Source organism: Haemaphysalis longicornis, unplaced genomic scaffold (genome assembly GCF_048455015.1).
Source record: "Haemaphysalis longicornis isolate Haplotype H1 unplaced genomic scaffold, Haemaphysalis longicornis Haplotype H1 scaffold_1, whole genome shotgun sequence".
Lineage (NCBI taxonomy): Eukaryota > Metazoa > Arthropoda > Arachnida > Ixodida > Ixodidae > Haemaphysalis > Haemaphysalis longicornis.
Window position 1 is genome coordinate 348,963,946 of NW_027526203.1, and position 19,662 is coordinate 348,983,607.

The 19,662-nt window shown below is 45.8% G+C and overlaps 1 protein-coding gene across 1 annotated transcript; it reads right to left on the bottom strand.

Annotated features, from left to right (window-relative positions):
* Nucleotides 1-3: 3 nt before the first annotated feature.
* Nucleotides 4-19,651, bottom strand: LOC144154039 (serine/threonine-protein phosphatase 2A catalytic subunit beta isoform). Its single transcript, XM_077685816.1, has 6 exons — nucleotides 19,383-19,651; nucleotides 15,320-15,529; nucleotides 14,962-15,225; nucleotides 6,409-6,570; nucleotides 2,196-2,314; nucleotides 4-1,423 (listed from the first exon to the last, which is right to left on the bottom strand). Exons 1-6 carry the CDS (start codon nucleotides 19,488-19,490, stop codon nucleotides 1,351-1,353), a joined length of 936 nt encoding a protein of 311 aa, XP_077541942.1. The 5' UTR covers nucleotides 19,491-19,651; the 3' UTR covers nucleotides 4-1,350.
* Nucleotides 19,652-19,662: the final 11 nt, after the last annotated feature.

The following is a 19,662-nucleotide window of genomic DNA, read 5'->3' on the forward strand; positions in this document are numbered from 1 at the left end:
GGGTCAGGTTGATTTCCTTTATTGTAATGCTCCACATACTCTTCCTGAAGCATTAAAAAAAAAAGAGGGGGGGAGGGGTCACTAGCAAGTACTTGCACAGCCGGAAAATCCACACTGCCATCGTTTCCACGCACATGTCCAATGAAAAGACTTTCGCACGAGTTGCTTTAAAAGCCAATTTCCCATGTCACAGAGAAAAGGCACCTTTTTTGGGGGGGCCTTCACCATTACGTTGCACGGAATGACGTGCACAGCCTGTTACACAACAAGCGGAGAGCACTGTTTGTTTTACCATGCCACAGAACAGAAGACATTCAATAGGCCTACAGAATGTTCGTTAAACCTGCCAACTATACACAGTGCAGAAGAACAAAAAGCGGGATTACATACAAATTTTATTGCCTTCCTATCCCGCTTACTTGCAACATGCTGGCTGTGGAAGATAAAATCCAAGCTAAAAAAAAAAAAGGAATATTGACTTGGCTGTGGTGCGTGAAAGAGGCCCATTTGCAGTCTGCAACACCTTTCTGTACACCAAGTTCAATACGAATAATAACCCTTCCTGGAGAAAAAAAAAAAAAAAGACAGCCAAAGCAATAGCCCATGGTCATTTTGTGAAGACAATCTGTGGGAAACACTAAGTGCAATAAATAACAGCACTGCTACAATGCACACGACATGGATCTATGCACCAGCAGTCACGTTTCTGATTACAGCAAGCTTGTGTTAACCCACTACAAAGATGTTGGCTTTACTGAACTTGTGAAAAACATTCAGCAGCCACCACAAGCAAAAGCTGGTCACATATAACTAGTAATCCTTTTAATTGGGCCCACAGACGAATCTCGTACGCAATCATGCACAGTCACGAATGAATGTTTCTGCACAAAGGACCCATGTAACACAGCCCTACGCCCAACAGATTTTTCTCCTCTGCCATCACTGGCCACACATTCATCTTGCGCCACGTGCTCCCGTGCACAGGCCGCAAACACATTTCCAGAAGAAGAAAAAATGAGGGGGTGGTGGGGCGGTCTGCAGAGCAAGTAACAGCGAACACAAATGGGGGATGCAGAACAGGACAAGCGAGGCCTGGGATCCATCTTCAGTAGCTTGCTCCTTCTCTCCTCGGCGGCTGCCCCAGGCAGTGCCCTTGGGGCCAACAAAATGAGCTGGCTGGAGACTGCTCAAGTCTGTCACAAGCGCTGAAAGCGTTATAGTAAAAAGTGCTGCCCGACTAAATCAGGAGGTACCGCAGGGGGGAGGTAGCACTGGCGGAAAGGTTTTCAGAAAGGCTGGCATACAAGCAAAAAAACAGACTTGTTAAGAACTAGGGGCACAGTACAGGGCTTAAAGGAAGTAGTCCGGTGTGCGACGGGTCACGTGCGGCTCCCCTCTTCTGGGTGCTGGGTCAAACTGGAGGCTGCAAGGCAAAAACAACACTCAGGCACAATGTCTCACAGGGTCTCCGTAGCAGGCAAGACCCTCACTTGACACTCAAGGAAAATACAACCCGCTCGGCCTTGTGTAATTTTGAAAGCTAGACAAAGTACTCCCCCATGAGCACCAGCGCAGCAAAAATAAAATCATTTGCAGGCACTATTAGCCTGAATTGGCTTCCAGTCACTAACCACAGCCATTTTTCGAAACACTTGACGTAATGTTAACACACTGCAGGGCTTTCTCTCAGACAGCAGTGACGCAGTTGCTTATTTTAAAAGGTGTCTTTCTGGGTTTATTTGCAAGCATTGCGGAAGAACTAAAAAAAGAACACACAGACAACCAGCTGCCTTACAACTACGGCTGAAGAGAAGGACAAAGGGGAGGAAGACATCGCGCGCCTGCTGGCCAACCTCCAATCGAGCCAGGGAATGATGCGCTGAGTCACCAGTTGTGGTCGTTACTTGCAGGGCCCACATCATTGTCAGTGTGGCATGGCCTGGTCACCTAGCTCAACCTGTCCCCGAGAGGCTTAGGAGCAGCTAGCCCCACAACGACCCCGTAATGAAACCCAGCTCAAACATCCCGTAACCAGCCGATACTGCGCTCTCAATTATTTTGCCCCAACAACTAGAAATTGGCCACCAAAGTGATCTGCACAAACATCATACGCCCCAACATTGTGCAAGTGCCAAGGCTGGCACAAGTGCACCACACGATCCATTCAAGGCTGATAGAAACAGGTATGCTCTTACAAGGAGTACTTGAGTTGGTCATCCAGCTCCATGATGGCTGCTTGGTTGCCGCAACGGTAGCAGTAGTTAGGTGCGCTAAAGATGGTTACCACATTTCGATCGTGACACCAGTTGTAACCCTGCACAAGGACATTTCCCATTAAAATAAAACACCACACTGGACAGCTGTTCAAGTGGTGAACACTGGAAGCAATAACAAACACTTGTCAAAGTGCTGCAAGGCCTTGGGCAAAATGGCACACAGGGCTTCAGACCTCACGACATTACCCCACCAGTGTGCTGCTCATGTCAGCGAACTACATCTGTTCCATGTTTCAATAACTCACCCACCTTAACTATTTCTTCTTTTAAGGTGACGCCTAGTCGAAATCGCAAAATTTTTTCAAAATGTCAATTTTTTATTTTCTCCTTTGTTAAATGTGGAATTTATTGGACATCATTTTGGCAAAAAAAGTTTCTTCACACACAGTTACTTTCAAAAGATACATGAAGAAATGTCAACCCACTAGGCGTTTACGAAACCGAAACTGCCAGTTTTGTGTGCAACAAAAAAATGCCCTGGTTTAGAGTTCTTCGCTTGTTATTTATCAACCGTATCAAAATACCGAAAATGAATGATCAGCCACACATCGCAAAGGCATCCTGTGAGAGCACCGACACCGCAAAGCAAGCTAGGGAAAAAAAAAAAAAAAAAAAAAAAAAAAAAAAAAAAAAAAAAAAAAAAAAAAGGGCAAGGTGTTGCATGAGCAAAATCACACGCGCAAGACCCAAGAAGGAAGTAGCTACAAATGCGGGGAATTTTAGCTTTCCTGATCATCTTATGTAAGCACTGCACTTGCTTAAAATCTTTTTTTGTTGGTTTTCTCAGAAATTACTTTTTGGCGATTTCTCCACATGCAAGCATTCATAACTTTTTTTCATAATAAACATTTTTTTTAGTGAAACTTGGCGCACATCTTTCTCACATTATTGGGTGGGCAATGAAGCTCAAGAAATAAAATCGTGCCAAAAGTTTTGATATGGCTACCTTTTACACCAAAGCACACCCAATTAAAACGTTCAGTTTTTTTGGTTATTTCACTATGCTTAGAAGATTTATCTGACCTTACCTCCTCTATACCACTACAAAAAATTGTGTTTTCATGGAGTTAAATTAGAGTTACGAGTGCTGGCGTGAGATCCACATTTAATACAATTTTCAAATAAAAAATATAAACAAGAATAAGACATAGTTTATACAGGGGTGAGACAGCCCAAACAGATTTGGGAGCAGTTTTCGGAGCAGCAAAATTTCGATTTTGGAGCAGAAGAATCTTGATTTGGACCAGTTAGGGACATTTAATACATCGTCTTGTGAGCTTAAAAAATCATTACTTCAGCAATTTGCAGGGTCAAGTGCACATTTCAATCAGTTTTGAATACACAACACTCAAACAGCCTTACCTGAAAGAGTTTTTAAGAGTATCACAAAGTACTAACTGCACTACCCTTTTTCCTAACTGGTGATGTGTTGCGCCTGCACGCAACACTGACAACAAAACTGCCGTTAACATTACAGAGTTTTAGCAATCCGTCTGTTCTGTTGGTTACTTTGTTACCGGGTTGACCGGACCGGTCTGCGCCTGCGCGCGCGGAAGGACGAGGAGGCACGGACAAGGCGAAGGCAGGTCCGCGGAACTAATCCCCCTACGGCTACGAATGCCCAAGTGCCTAGACAAGTCCCGTTGAGCACGGTAACTACGTACACGACAGAACAGACGGACTGCTAAAACTCTTATCAAATTTAAGGGCTCCGCAATTGTGGCGTTTTTTTGCTGTTTTAATGCTAAAATTATTATTTTTGTAATCCCAGGCTGCGTTGTACGAATGACTGTAGTCCGGGCAACAGTTGAGCAGCTTCGAGCTAACGGTCGCATAGCCCAACCAGCCTACCCGTTTCAGTCCCCGGGGCGCAGGTTCACCCTATGGTCATATGAGTACCGTTAATGTTTAGCCACCTAGATTTTGGCATTAAATTTCACTTTGCACACATCAAGTGTTATAGTCGCGTTCTTTGGCAACCGTGTAGTCCTGCAGCTATTGGGCGCTGCCTGAACAGGTCGCGGCACCGCAGCACAGCCCGCAACTTTTGTGTCGACCATTCCATCCCCGAGGCTCGCGATCGCGCTTCGAAGCACAGCAACACCTCAACATTTTACAACAGCACAACAAGCCAAAAAATTCACTTCACGAACCCGATTATTGACGCGCGCACCGCGTTTCGCACTCAAGGTCAAACCACGCCGAAGTCGTAGGCCCCACATTTCAAGGAACTTTTTTTCGAGCCGCCCAACTTCCCGTAATCTGGCACCAATCTCAAACCATATCCTTGCGTTAACGTCACTGTTCAGAGCCACAACAGATAGAATGAATAGACTGGAACCCAGCTGATAGCGTAAAATAAACCAGGGAAAATATCGGCGATACGCACTGAACGCGTTGGTAGCAGCCAGATCAGGCGGCGGCCATGTTTGTTGCCACAGCGATGCCTAATCGAGAAGGCCGTTTCAGCGAACCCGGACGGAAAGCGAATCGAGTTTTAGAAGCTATCGCTTGCTTCGTTTCAGTCTTTCTATTTGTGCCATTTCTGTGTTTGTGATTGACCGACGATAAAAGCGGTGACCGGGATGCGGGAGGCTTTTGTCCCCGCCGAAACTGACATGAGCATCAAAATCCGTGCCGTTGAGGCTCTTCTGGAGCAGTCTGGCGCAATTTTCGTGCTTTTGGAGCAGCTCGGCACAGGAAAATGGAATTGTATCAGAAAGGCACAATATGCGCAGCTGTCTCACCCCTGTTTATAAGGCTTTCATGGGCCTAAAAAAAGGGTGCTTTTAATATGGACCAAAAATCTGCACTGTTTATTTTTAAAAAACTTTCCCCAGCACTAGGCCTCATACCTTAAGGAAGCTTGTATAAAAAGCAATTTGCATGACAGCTACTCACAAAAATAGCCACATAGTTGACCTGAATCTGTGTAAACACTTATAACAAACGGTCGCTCAATCTCATACCTTACAAAAAGTTAAATTTAAGTTGCCACAATAGTATTTTCTCAAATGCATTTTTGATTAAAGTTTCCGTGGTCAAGTTGCAACTAATGAAGTGAAACCACACTCAAGTACAAAATACAGCAAGAACTTCTATCACGTGCCAACGAAATTGTTGAAACTAGGACTTCTCAAAAGGGATTTTTGACCTCTACACTAATAAACAACAATGCAAAATGAGTCTGCTACAGATGAACCATTCTTCTGAAATACGGGAGTGCGACCCGATGCCTCAATTCCAGCTCACCTGGGGGCATGCAGCTTTTGCCTATACACCTTCTCCTTGTTTACAACCATTTGTCCGTAATGCAAATTAGCAGTAAAGAATGGTACGGTGGCTAATATTCCCCTTAAAATTGTGCACTACGGTGGGACAAACAAAACATATTTAACTCCATCCAGCTCCACACTTGAGATTTAAGAAGCTAAGCTAAATGTGCTCTTTGTTGAGAGAGAGAGAGAGAGAGAGAGAGAGAGAGAGAGAGAGAGAGAGAGAGAGAGAGAGAGAGAGAGAGAGAGAGATCTTTAGCTTGAGCAACATTCAGGATTCCAAGGTATTGGAAATGTACTTTATTACACCTTTGGAAAAATCAGGTTGATTTCAGTATGCGCCACGCCAAGCTTTGCACTCTGGCTGCGCTTTTGCTGTTATCACCCAATGCCACAGCAATCACCAGCGAGCCAGGCACCTTGCAGAGCACAAGGCACTCTGTGGTGTTCAGTCTGACATTTATGATTTTGCATTTACTACCCATAAGGAGTGCTGAGAGAGAGAGACAGAGAGTACTGTGTGTAAATATAGCAGGAAGGCCTGCACATTCTCTGCAACGGCTAGAAGTATGGTGTAAAACTGGGTCCTGACCGATCCACGGGTACAAGTCATGTCCTTATCAGTGTCGCCTATGAGGATGGCAGACAAAGAATTTGCATATCAAGAGGTGAACGGGTTTTTTGAAAATTGTATAAACAGGAATGTGAACACGGCTTTTTTTTGTGGCATGGCTCTAGCTGCAGTACACAAAGATAATGCTGCCCAACAGTGCCTCCTAGGAACAATATTTTCACGATGCAAGTAGAGCCGGCTCCACACACAGCCCTGCACCTGTCACACCAACAGCCGAGCTCACCTCCATGACGAGTTGGTGAGCTCGGGCCACCAGGGTGAGTCCATTGCTGTGGTTGAAGGTCTCAGAGATGTCCTGCCCGAAGGTGTAGCCTGCACCTCGGGGGGAGATCCCCCAGCCACCGCGGTCATCCGGATCCGACCACAGCAGGTCACACATGGGCCCCTGCAATCAAACACACATCCGCAAACAATTCTTAAGCACGATTACCCTGAACCACACAAAAGTGTACACCTGCTGTGGAGCTGTTGCACAAAGGTGGACTTCTCTAGGCTTAAGGGGGGACCCTGGTCTTGAGGACATTTTTGTTATTTGTTAACCTATGTGAGTCAGATTTACACATTGAGTGTATTTCAACATCCTGAGCACAAATATGCAGTCAGTTTTCATCTACGTGGTGTAAGTTTAGAGTTGTGCAACATGTTATGTCACTCCGTTTTGGGCAATTTTTTCATTATGTACCTATGAAATACTCAAATAGCTTTTATCCCTTTGTGCTCTGGAAGGACGAGGGAGTGCAACTATACCACTGCAGTAATTTTAGCATGGTTTTTGCAAACGCTGTAAAATTCATAAATGTCAGGTCATCAAATTTACAATGTTTTTGTAACACTAACTGCATAAAATCTTGTGCCAGCAAAACGAAATTTTGTAATTTTGTGGTTTTATTGCACTGTTCAGTTCATAAGCTTTTGAATGCAGCAAAAATGATGTAAATCGAACCAGTACATCCCAAGATATTGTACCTGACAGCTGACCACATGGGAAAAAAAAATCGGTTCTGAGAAAACGGGGCACGAAATTTGCAAACATAGGCAAAAATGGTCATTTAGGCGACTTCAAAGGGCGACAGCTTTGTGAATACTTATGATACAGCTACGATATTTTGCAGGTACATTCTTTGGGACCTGTAGACTGCAAATAAAATTAATACAGAAAATTGATTTTTTGGCAAATTTTCGGTCCTCAAGACCCCCCTTAAGCAGGGGCCCTCCAGTCGAGCGAATTTGAAGCAATTTTTATACACCAAAGCAACCTCCTGGACACAAACCTGTCAGCTACCTGGAGACCTGAACACAACTACCGTATTTTCCGGTGTATAAGTCGCAGTTTTTTTCTGAAATTTTCGTTGGTGCGTCTTATCCACCGGTGTGCGACTTATGTATGGAATAAATCCGGTTCGCGGCGGTCGCACGTGGCAAGCACACGTCCACCGGTGCGACTTATGTATGGAATAAATCCGGTTCGCGGCGGCCGCACGTGGCCAGCACACGTTAAGAGACACAGCTCTATGGTCTAAATGAATCCGAAGCCCACCCCTACGGTGTTTCTCATAGCCCATATGTCGCTTTGGAAGTTAAACCAAAGAATTTGCAGCTTTTTCTAGTCAAAAACAATGATAATGGCCTGCGATTACCGCGCGCCACTTTCTGCCATGCGCAGTAACTACAGTTCAGAATAAATTCAAAGTAATATCAAACTGGGTTGCAAAAATAAAATGCAGTTTATTTATAAATTATTACAGAGAATTACTCTGAAGGAGGTAAACGTGCTGCTAATTTTTAAAATGACAGCTTGGTGATAAGTTGATTTTCGGGCCGCTTCTGGGCGCGTCACTTCCGTCCGCCATGACACCTTTATTGTGCTGATTTACGACAGCACGCAAGAGATGCGCGACGTTAGGAGAGGTGGCTTAAAATAGGTCTCAGACTCTTGGGGCTCCATTTCTACAAAAACAGTTGTAGCCGGGTTCATAAAGGCCGGAATGATCCGTTCCGTGAGTGGTGACGATGTTGGCGAAGAAGACATCAGTGGGGCTCTTCAATTTACACTCTCGGGCTACCCGCGGATAGTCCGCGGGTAGCCCGAGGATTCCCCGAAGCCATAGGGATACATGGGAAAATCGAATGTTGGACTGCTTCTCGGAGAGTCTGTGGCGAGTCCGAGAGTGTAAATTGAAGAGCCCCAGTGAGTCAGAGGACGACAGCGATGTGCCGGCGGAACTCCCACTTGAAGTTGCTGAATTGTTTGTTAGCGAGTCGGAGGAAGAAGACTTAGATGGTTTTGCCTAAACGCCGTCTGTAAGTACATGCCATCTGTGTGTATCAATAAACCATTTTTGAGACATTAGTGCTGTCTAGACTTTGCACGTGTCGAGCCCTCCTTACCGGGCGATGCGTTGATAGGCGGCGGCCACCGCAACCATGTACTTTCGCTCCTCTTTTTAACAGCCTGATTCACTATGAGTTTACCTAATTAACAAGTGCGTCTTATACACCGGTGCGACTTATATACGTTTTTTTTTTTGAAAAACTGGCATTTTGAGGGGGGTGCGACTTATACAAAGGTGCAACTTATAGACCGGAAAATACGGTATGCAAAATCCCTTTAAAGGGGCCCTGAACAGGGTTCCAGAGGTTGCGATTTTACGCGTGCAATCGCTGGAGGTACCGTAAAAATGGTTTTAAAAGCGTTGGGTATTAGCCGAGTTTACCATTCATTAAATAGGACCCTCTCATCGTGCCTTCAAAGCACTGTGGAAGCTGTGATGTCAACGACCAGGCACAAGACCACCCAGAGAAACAGGACAAGGCCCTTGATAGCTCGAGATGCTCGGCGATACATCACACCTTTTTTTTGTTTTTTTTTTTTTTTTTACAGCAGTCAACGGCCATGCTTCGCCTACTTCTGGTGCTACTGCCGAGCGGGGCCGGTGGGCGGTCGGCCCACATTTAACTGCCATGCAGCCATACTCCTCTCGTTGGCACGTCAGTATTAGAATAGGGGAAACGAGCGTTTGAAGGCCAGGTAGGGGTGTACTAAACACAACATACTCACTCGCACATGACGGTAATTGAAGATTTCCATCGACGATTAGCACACCGCTAGCGTTTCTGCATGTGGCACTGTAGCCGCAAACAGGTGCCTCTGGTCGGCAGAAAAGTCTTAGCATCGCTGAAGTTATTCAATCACCACTTTATGAAGCCGCGCCGACGACAATCACCAGCGCAATCTTTCACTCCACTATCACACCCTCTCACGTGTTTATAAACCGATTTTCAGCAATAGTCTACTCTGGCGGGCGGTGACAAGTTTTAGCTACTGCGGTGTATGCCATATCGAGCTCCTAGTCGATTGTGCACGCACATGCTTGCTGTGGTCGTGCGCGTAACGGCGTTTCCGCCTGCAGAGACTCTCCCATGTTTTTCAGTGTTAATCATACCCTGTAAACGACGCACTATACCTATAAACTCAGCTAAGCTCATGTGACCGATGGCAATGATCGGCATTCATCTCTGCTAAGATATGCCGTGCCGCCAGGGCCAGAGCGCCGCTCGCCGGAATCGCACCCGCGTTTCCCCCAGAGCCGGGAACGCTGATTGGCTACAGCATTCAAAAGGCCCCACCAATAGTGGCACCATACCGTTCAGTGCTTCGTGCGTCGTAGAGGCTGCGTCAGAGCACGGCAGTATGGCGACGAGGATCGGTAGGTAAACAAGGAAAGAGAAAACCTTTTCTGCATGTTTGTGTGGCCCCTGCTTTAGTAAACGCAGAGGTGTAATATTTGGTATACATTGTCGTGAAGGGGTACTCTAGATTGGACGATTGAAATGGTGACCTTGGAAAGCCTATTTAGGGCCCCTTTAACAAAGCTTCCATAAGGAATATGCTTTCAATACTCTGATGTGAATTTGTCAAACCTGTGTTTTTGTTTGCATTACATATACTGGCTCAACACACACACTTTTCATCGTTTATCCAGTTGATAAAGCAGTATTTAATTTTTATAGTCTGAAAGAACAAAAACTACCATGTCTACGGTGGCCGCAACAACTACAGCAGTGTGACACGTATTTTTCCTGCGATGTGGCTGGACGATGTCCCAAGATTATAGCTCAAATCAGTTTCGGTTCCGCGCAACAACATGCTTGGCATCCGATGTTATTGTCGGTTGGGCATTCTCGATATCCCAGGAATCGGCATACCGCGCTTCTGCCATGCTGTTAGCTGTTGAATTGGTCAGACAAGCCTGCCAGCACCGCTTAAAATCGTAACCATCACTAGCCAAGGCGTACGCAGTGGCTGAACGCTCTCCGCGACATCCGTGACTCAACTGTGAGGCGCTTCGGCCCCACCTTTGGAGCTTTCGTGGCTCGCCCGTGTCGTAAGAGGAGTGTTTGCACCAGGCCGACAGTGGGCTGATTCGGCACTGTGCCCACAAGCTATCAGTGCTTACGTCAACACCACGCCAACAACAACTCAAAAGAGAATAATTGTGCAAATTCAATCATCAGGGAACGCGTGCAATTTCGTGCAAAACATGCTAGCCCATTGCGGAACTGTTTGGCCTTTGTCTGCATGCTTTCACAAAACCTACATCTAAGGGGCATGTGTTTCCTCTTTTTTTTTTTTTCAGGTGTATTTTTTTTTCAGGTGTATAATTCCCAGGTGTTCGGTGACAAGGTGCTGGAGCATGGACTTTGGTCAATAAAACGGTCGCTGCACGCCCGGTAGTTGTTTACTGAATGACTGAAGTTTTTGTGGTTGATCCAGCATGCTGGTCTCCGATCTTCGCGACGCGATTTCTTTGGAATCTTGTATTGGCTGCAGACCACCTTCGGTATGCAAAAAAGCCGACATTTCCCTGTACAGTCTTACTCACCAAACTGACTACAAAAAACCGGTCAGCTGACTGGTGCGCCAACAAGTTGGAAATAAATTGTGAAGTGAAAACTGAGCCTTGCAAAGATTTATGGCCTGGAGATTGTGGCTCTATTTTGTTAGTTCGTAGACTGTATTAGCTTAGTCCAAGAAGCAAATGTTACTCCACACCAGCACACATGTGATCTGTACATTGACTTACAAAAAAAATTTGCTGGCTTTACTTCAGTAGAGTTGAAAGCTACACACGGGTGTGCGACTGGTACACTTGTAGACAACCCATGGTCAATTAAGGGCAGGAGAATAGTTACTAAGTTAATCTAGGTAATAAGGGATACAAAACAGGTGAGGCTTTTTGCAGAGGGTGAACTCGCAGTCTGTAGGACAAGCCCACATTTTTGTGATTGCTCTCTGCTTAATAAAGGGACCCTGCAGCACTTACCATCGACTACTCGGAATGTATTTTGAAGTCTATTGCCCCAGCAATCTCCTCCCGCAAGAATTATGAAAATCCGTTCACTATCACTGAAACTATGCGCGATAAGAAATCGGGCATAATTGTTCCCTCTCAACTCGACTGCGGACGAGACGAAAGCTGCGCTCTCTGTCCCGGAGAGGGGGGCAGCTTGCGGCAATCTCTTCGGCGACCTCCGATATGTCACAGCCCGGGGAGTTTCCTCCTTTTCTCCGAAACGTGGAGGGGTCTATTTCCAGTCTGGTGCCACAAAAAAGCAGGCATGGCTGCCTACTCGCAAGCGTGCGCTCTGGCTGGTAGGGCATTTTTGAAGCAATAAACGTTTGTTGTTGAATGGTCTCGTTGAAAGGGTAGTATTAGGTTCCTCACTCAAACTCCGCGAGCACTCAAACAGAAAAGAAATGTCGAAACCGTGCGTACAGGCTCAGGCACAAAAGAGGTTAGTACACAGCGCCGCCGAAGTCAGATCATCACAGGAAATGCAAGAAATAAGCCACGAAGTTGACCAGCGACAGCCAATAGGACAGCCATGGCCACAATGATGTCGTTTAGGCCATACCAGGGGTGCATAATGAGGAAAATTGGAGAGTGCAGTTGGTTTTTCCGTGTCTTTCACAGTGATTTGCGCGCTCATCACTTCACGTGAACGTGTAATATTTGGCTCAGGTATTCCTAGCAGTGTAATCTAAACATCGTGCAGGTTTACTTGCACTACTCAAGGAGTCTTGCAGGGTCCCTTTAAGTGATGCAGTCACTGATGATCAGCTATTTGTGGGGCTAGAGGAAAGTTCACTGCACAAGCATTATTCAAGAAATGCTCAACTAAGAAGCTCGTAATGCTTCAATCCAGTAAGTAAACAGCAATTTACAAATGAAGAGGAAGTCCTCAGCGTGATATACCAGTGATATTGCCTGGCGACTTGCCAATTCTCATGGCTCAGTGGTATACTGTTGTGTGAAGTTTGCATCTAACTACACGGGCTATTATTCTGGGCAGACTATTTTTTTTTTTTCATCAGAACTTTTTCTTATTCAGAAAAGGTTTTTGCACCTCATTCACAATTTTGAGCTGCAGTCTTCAATGCTCCATGGGCGAGTCGGCAGAGTACATGCAGACGCAGATGTGCTCGCAACTTTTCACCGCTGTACATAGTTGTCGGATGGTCGGCGTGGTATGACATGGCACTGACAGTTTGAAGACATGATGCGAACTAGGCCAACTGCTGGCGTGTTGTGAAGGTACCACTCATGAAATAGAGACAAGCCGAGCAAACTTTGAAGGTGCGGGTGAGGATTAGATAACAGCAGACCTCTTGAAGGATGGCGGGCAAATTGTACTAGAAAAACTGGCAAACTTGTATACGCAATGCCTAATGACCACGAGTGTACTGGAATCTTGGAAGAACCCAAACATGATCCTAATCCATAAGGTGACATGAAGGACTTGAAAAATTACAGGCTGATCAGCTTACTGTCAGTCAACCTATTGAACAAGCAGGGTTTCGTAAAGGCTATTCAACAATGGATCACATTCACGCAATCAGTCAGGTGATAGAGACATGCGCGGAGTATACTCAACCCCTATATATAGCCTTTATAGATTATGAGAAAGCATTTGACTCGGTCGAAACCTCAGCAGTTAACGCATTGTGGAATCATGGTGTAGACGAGTATTACATAAGAATACTAGAGGATATCTACAATGGGTCCACAGCTACCACCGTCCTAAGGAGAGCAGTAAAGTACCTACAAGAAAGGGCGTCAGACAATGAGACACAATCTCTCCAATGTTATTCACAGCATGTTTACGAGAGGTATTCAGAACATTGGATTGGGAACAGGTGGTCGTAAGGGTTAATGGAGAATACCTCAGTAATCTCAGATTTGCTGACTACGTTGCCTTGCTAAGTAACTCGGGGAACGAATTGAAAAGCATGATTACTGCACTGGACAAGGAGAGTAGAATCGTGGGCATAAAAATGAACATGCAGAAAGCTAAAGTAATGCTTAATAACCTCGGGAGAGCACAGCGGTTTGAGATTGGTGGCGACACAGTGGAAGTGGTAAGCAAATGTATCTACTTAGACCAAGTAGTAATCCCGGATCCCAACCATGAGACAAAGATAACTAGGAGGATAAGAATGGGGTGGAGTGCATTCGGCAGGCATTCTCAGGTAATGAATGGCAGCCTACCATTGTCGCTGAAGAAGAAAGTGTATGACAGCTGCATATTACCAGTACTTACCTACGGGGCAGAAACTTGGAGGCTCACTAAAAGGTTCAACTTAAATTGAAGACGACTCGGCAAACAATGGAACCGAAGATGATAGGTGCAACGTTAAGTAACAAGAAGAGAGTGGAGTGGACCAGGGAACAAATGCGTGTTAAGGACATAGTAGAAATTAAGAAGAAGAAATGGGTGTGGGCAGGGCATGTAATGTGAAGGTTAGATAACCGTTGGTCGTGGCATATATGCCTGGGAAAAATGTCGGGAGGGAGGGGGCAACCCCACCGCCCCTAGCTTCATCCCTGGGAATGCAGTTTCCTGTTATGTATACTAAGTTAACTAAGGACCTGTGCCAGAAAATAGATTTGCCATTTATCTCGGATTTATCATTTTACGAAAATTGTACCAGTTCCCTTCGGCTTAGCGAAATTGGGTTCAGACTGCTGTGCAGGCAATACACATGTGGTTTAAATTTATGTATGGCATGGAAACAAGCAACCTAGCAGCCTTGGCAACTGTTAGTAGTGCATTTTGGTTGCACATCAGGAGAGAAAGAGGGCAAACAAACACACACACAAAAGGGGGCCACGTAAGACAGGAGAGCTTATTTCCATGAACCGCTCCTCTCAATGGATAAATCATGGACGTTGTGCTAGCCGATAAAACAGAAACCATAATAAATGACAATCACACACAGATGACAGCCCACGAGCAGTTTCAGGAGGTACCTTCAACACTTCAAATACTGATGGGCCCTATTTTAATAAGAAATTTGCATGGGAAAAAAAAAAAAAAAAAAGAATGGTACTAATTGGAACTGCACAAAAAAAGAAGGAGAGAAGGTACTGCACGCGGTACCACTACTGCTAACGCTATCTTTTTTATGAAAGAAGCCCTTGCATTGCCCTTTTTCTATGGGGTAACTTCTAGGCCTTTCCCCTTGTCAGCAGGCACTGGTGGCAAAGTGTCATGCAGCATGCCGATAGCATGTGAGTGACACATCACCTCCATAAGCACAACTACCAGAAAGGTTTGCAGTGGCAACACAGATGGCCGAATTCTACCCCCGAGGCTCAGGACGAAGTTTCAACCGCACGCACACTGCCAGCGCCGAACAGACCGTGTGCACTGGGATTTGAGTCACTTCTAAACGGCCCCAGGCGCAGGTCCCCTGCAAGGCGCGAGCACTGACCTCGTGGGGGACCTCTTGCAGCCTGTCCAATGCCCGGATGTGGTCCAAAGTGTCGATGGAAGGGGAGAGGCCTCCATGGAGGCAGAAAATCTGGCCGTCCACAAGTGCCGTCAGCGGCAGGTAGTCAAACAGGTCCGTGAAATACTTCCACACGTTGGCATTGCCGTACTTGCGCAAGCACTCATCGTAGAAGCCGTATACCTGGGTGATCTGCCTGCTCTCGTGGTTGCCCCGCAGTATGGTGATCCGCTCCCGGTACCGCACCTGCCCCACACGCCCAAGCAGCCCGCGGTCAGAAAGAGGTACACACAGTGCCGCAGCCTGTGCGGCAGCAGAGGGGGCGGGGCATGCAGCTCACCTTGAGTGCGACCAGGAGGGACACCGTCTCCACCGAGTAGTAGCCCCGGTCCACATAGTCCCCCATGAACAGGTAGTTCGTGTCGGGAGACTTGCCCCCGATCCGAAACAGCTCCATGAGGTCATGGAACTGGCCGTGCACGTCGCCACACACAGTAACGGGGCATTTGACCTCCTGGACGTTGGACTCCTTGGCTAGGATCTCCTTTGCCTGCACGCCAGCGGTGATAGCACATTAGCAGTGGGGTGGGGACTGCTGAAACGCACCCAAAATGCATCTAGATAATGTGGTGAATAAATGTGTCCAGTCCTTAAATTATGCAACCATGAAATAGCAGAGGGAAACATTATGGCTCTGCACACAAAATATTCCTCTCTCTTCCCTGTGTTCTTGAACATTTCTTGTGGGCCAGAGTGACATTAGTCACATATCCCGCCTACTGGCTGGCTTCATTTCAGAAGCAGCAATGAAACCATTTAAAGCATATTGCAAGGTGCTGCTCTGTACTGGCAATAGCTACAGCTATTACGGTACTTCTGGGCACTAATGATTTAAAGTAATACTGACACAATAGTTGTGCCTTTTGATTGTTTTTCTGTCTTATCCACACTACCCCATAAAATATATTGCACAAATTGAGATGAAGAAGAATATAACTTTATTTCCACAAGAAACCCCTAGCCGCCATCTCTGCACGTTCAGTGTCTGTTGCACTTCTGCGCTGGAGTCGGCCAGCCTGCTTCCCCATAAAGTGGGGGTAGGGGTGGACAGTGGATTGACATTTATGGCAACAGTTTCAGTTTCAGTTGCTGAGAGCCTCTCATTGAATGATTCCGTATTCACTGAGAAGCTTTGATTTTCCCGCCAAATATTTTGTTCTCGGGATGGGAGCAATAAAGTCATAAGTGCGCGCATTCGAGACGAAATTCCACTGTGTCATTCGGCTCTGCAGCCTTGCTGGCCGTCAGTCCTCCCAGATGGCGCTACCATACTTATCCACGGACCGTTGTCCACCGTTGCTTTGTTTTTGACCGTATTTACACCTGGCTTGTTTTTGTTACTGTAAAAAGTAATCGTTTCGTGGAACATGGGGTATCGCCGACAAACAGGGTCACGTAAGACAACCCCAAAGCAGCGGACTGCTGTGCAGTTAAAACAAGCATAGTGCGCCCAGTTCTAACAGCAGTGCGCGTCAGTACTTGTATGCTTACGAGTATTTTCGTAACTTTCATTGTTTACCCCACCATTCTTACAGCTGTAAAATGAATATGCATTACATTTAAGCGCAAATAGGTCATTCGGCAAGCTCATAAGCCGTGCCTAATTTGCCTTTGCCAGCCTCAACCAATCGTGTTTTGTCTGCATGGCTCCTCTAAGGCCAACGTTAACAGGCGCTTCGTCCTGTTTTGTAGCCTACTTCATCCTTGTTCTACTAGTCAAAGTTTAAGCGCTCTCCACTCAAACCCTTTAAGGACCTTCTGCGCAGTCGTGCTGGCTGGGTATCATGTGCAGTATCAGTTCTCCAGTTCGCTATAGCTAGCTCTTGACTGGTGGCCTTTTCTTTCGATTTTCTGAGCAATAAATGCATACATAAGTTCGTGATTAACTCATACCAGCTTTTTCCAGATTTTAAAACGCTTGCTTAGCTTGACAACAGAAGCACCATTCCTAGTGTCGGCACATTAGTAAAATATAATGCTTGTAATTTTAAGAATGGAGGAAAGAAGGAAGATGTTTCTTCTAGACGAGTTTCTAAGTTCTCTGCTGTGGGTTCAGCCATGACACTTCCTTCAGGTGCTTCATGGCCAAAACAACTGGACATTAGTCACCTTGTTCAAAAAGTGCTTCAGATGTTCCAAAGTACTGTAATGGCACTAGGAGAAAGCCACCGAACAGAAACGTTACAAGACCATTATGTAGACAGCCATAAAAGAATAATTCAAAAGTTTACAAAAAGCAATTTCAGGCAAAATGCAGTTTCTCATCATGCCAGCCATTACAGGACGCAGAAGAGGTGACAGGAAAAACTAACCCCTTATGTGCTGCCTTTTTTACCTAAGACAACCTGTGCTACCATGGGTGGCAGTCATTTTTTTAAAAATTAGAATAAAATTTAGATGGTGAGTGCCATGATCCATGACAAAAGCCTCAAGGAAGGGAGTGTAGTATGTAGTGGCATTCTAATGTTGCACCTGTACAAAACTAGCACACACGAAACAAAATTTGAATATTAAAAAATGAATGAAGGTGATCTAGCTGTTCGTGTCAATTGAGGCATTACTTCTAATAGTAACAGTGTCACAACTAGGTAAATTAAAAAATAAAAAAGGACAGCAGAGAAGGTGACCTTAAAAAGAACATTCCAGTAATTTGCAGAAATACAAACGTACTTGACCAGGCAGCATTTCCCCAGATGTGTTTCTCGCAGTGACTGTGTATACATCAATGTTTAAAACAGTCTCATAAGGATCTCAAAGTTGATCACCTTTCAGGGCAGGAGGAGCAATAATATTTCATTTCATCATACAAATGACCGTAGCCTCAATTACTAACCAAGCAAACAAATTTACAAGCACTTGTGCTCATTCAACATGGTTGACCTAGTTTATGAGTAATCAAAATCTGCACTCCTTAACATAACCATTTATGCAGCCCAGAGATGCACACATTAACGATGCCGCTGGCATGGTAAGTTATTCGCCTTTTCCATCTATTTCCGGCTGATCTCGACAATCACAGATCATGTGCCCTTGATTCTGAACAATAAAATAAAGTTAGCCACATTTCAGGGGTGGGGGCGAAAATACGCGCGCACAGGTTTTGGTGCAGCCATAAGAGCATTAATCCGAGGCCATTTGCCCAGGTACTTCTCATGGCTAAAGAAATGTTCTGGACATATGTCACTACATAATGGATCGGTCGATAGCTGGTTTATCAGTTCAAATTGGGCAACACAACACAACCCCATACAGCAAAACAGTACACAAAAAAATTGCTTAAAGAATTCGTAATCAACGGTTGTAGCGCTTCAGACACGATGAAAGACAAGCTGTAAAAAATCATCACTTGTCCAATACCATCTTGTTTTCCTGCCTAACTGACCAAGTAGCACGATTCGACCCTGCAAAAACCAGCTGTCCTTGCTTACGTCAAATGAAACGATTCACAGTTAACTTCGCCAAAGGTGCTGCAGACAGACACAAGAGAACGAGGCGTCAAAAGGGCGTGTCAGATTGCTCGGCCTGGCCAGCTCGCATGCCGGTTTCACTAACCCAGTAGAAAGCGCGCCAATATGAGTGCAGCACGGATTGAACTATGTACACAAGGCCAGCACAAACAGACGCCACGAACCGCCGGCTCAAAAGGATCAGCACAAAGGACCACTGCCCCCCCCACTTAGACGCGCGGAGCTGCGGCTAAGAGAGCACGCCAGTGTAAACATGCACCCAAAAACTACGAGGCCCTCCGCAGCAGATGCCGCAATGCTAGACATTACGTCCCGCACATACACACACCAGCAGATGTCCCGCGCCAGCCAACACTTGATAATTTCCCGGTGCTCCAAATATGACTCACAGGGCAAACAAACAGCAGCGCTACGCACAAATCACGACAGTGATGCCAAGTACCATGGCATAAATTGGCCTCTGAACTGCGGTCGACGGTGGTTAAAAGGGCAAGAGCACGCTACACCTACAGCAAACAAGCCGCACGCAGCTCGCCCCTTCCTCCTTAGGCCTATCACTTCGGCTGAGCCCATTCTTACTCAATCATCCACACCAGTGCACCCCAGCGTCTGTTGTATAACACTTACCTAAACACACCTAATTAAGGTCTCCAGCAACACGCAAACGCTGGCAAGACACACACACAAAAAAAAGCCCCAGTTGGCGGCTCTTTCACTGTAGGGCAAACTGACGACATGCACAGCCCAGGAGTGAAGCTTACAATGAAGAACAAGTAATTTGGTGCACCCCTTAGGTTAAAGACAAACGAGAGAAACAGTAAACGTACGCTCATACGCTGCAGATGAAAGACATTCAAATACCTGGCGTCCACATACCTTATCACACAATGTCTTTACTTGGTTTTCTGTCAACTGTTTGCACTCATTGAGCTGTTCAATCCACGCGTCCAGCTCCTTTAACGCTGCCTTATCTTCTATAGACATTCTCAAAATGTATCCGAACTTGAAACACTAGTTACAACGCGTTTCCGTCGTCTTTCCTATTTACGATCGCGGACTGACACACAAATATCAATTATCCTACACAGTACACCACCGGCCAGGGCCACTTCAAAATGGCTGTCGAAACAAGAAAAACAACAGAGCAGTCATAGAA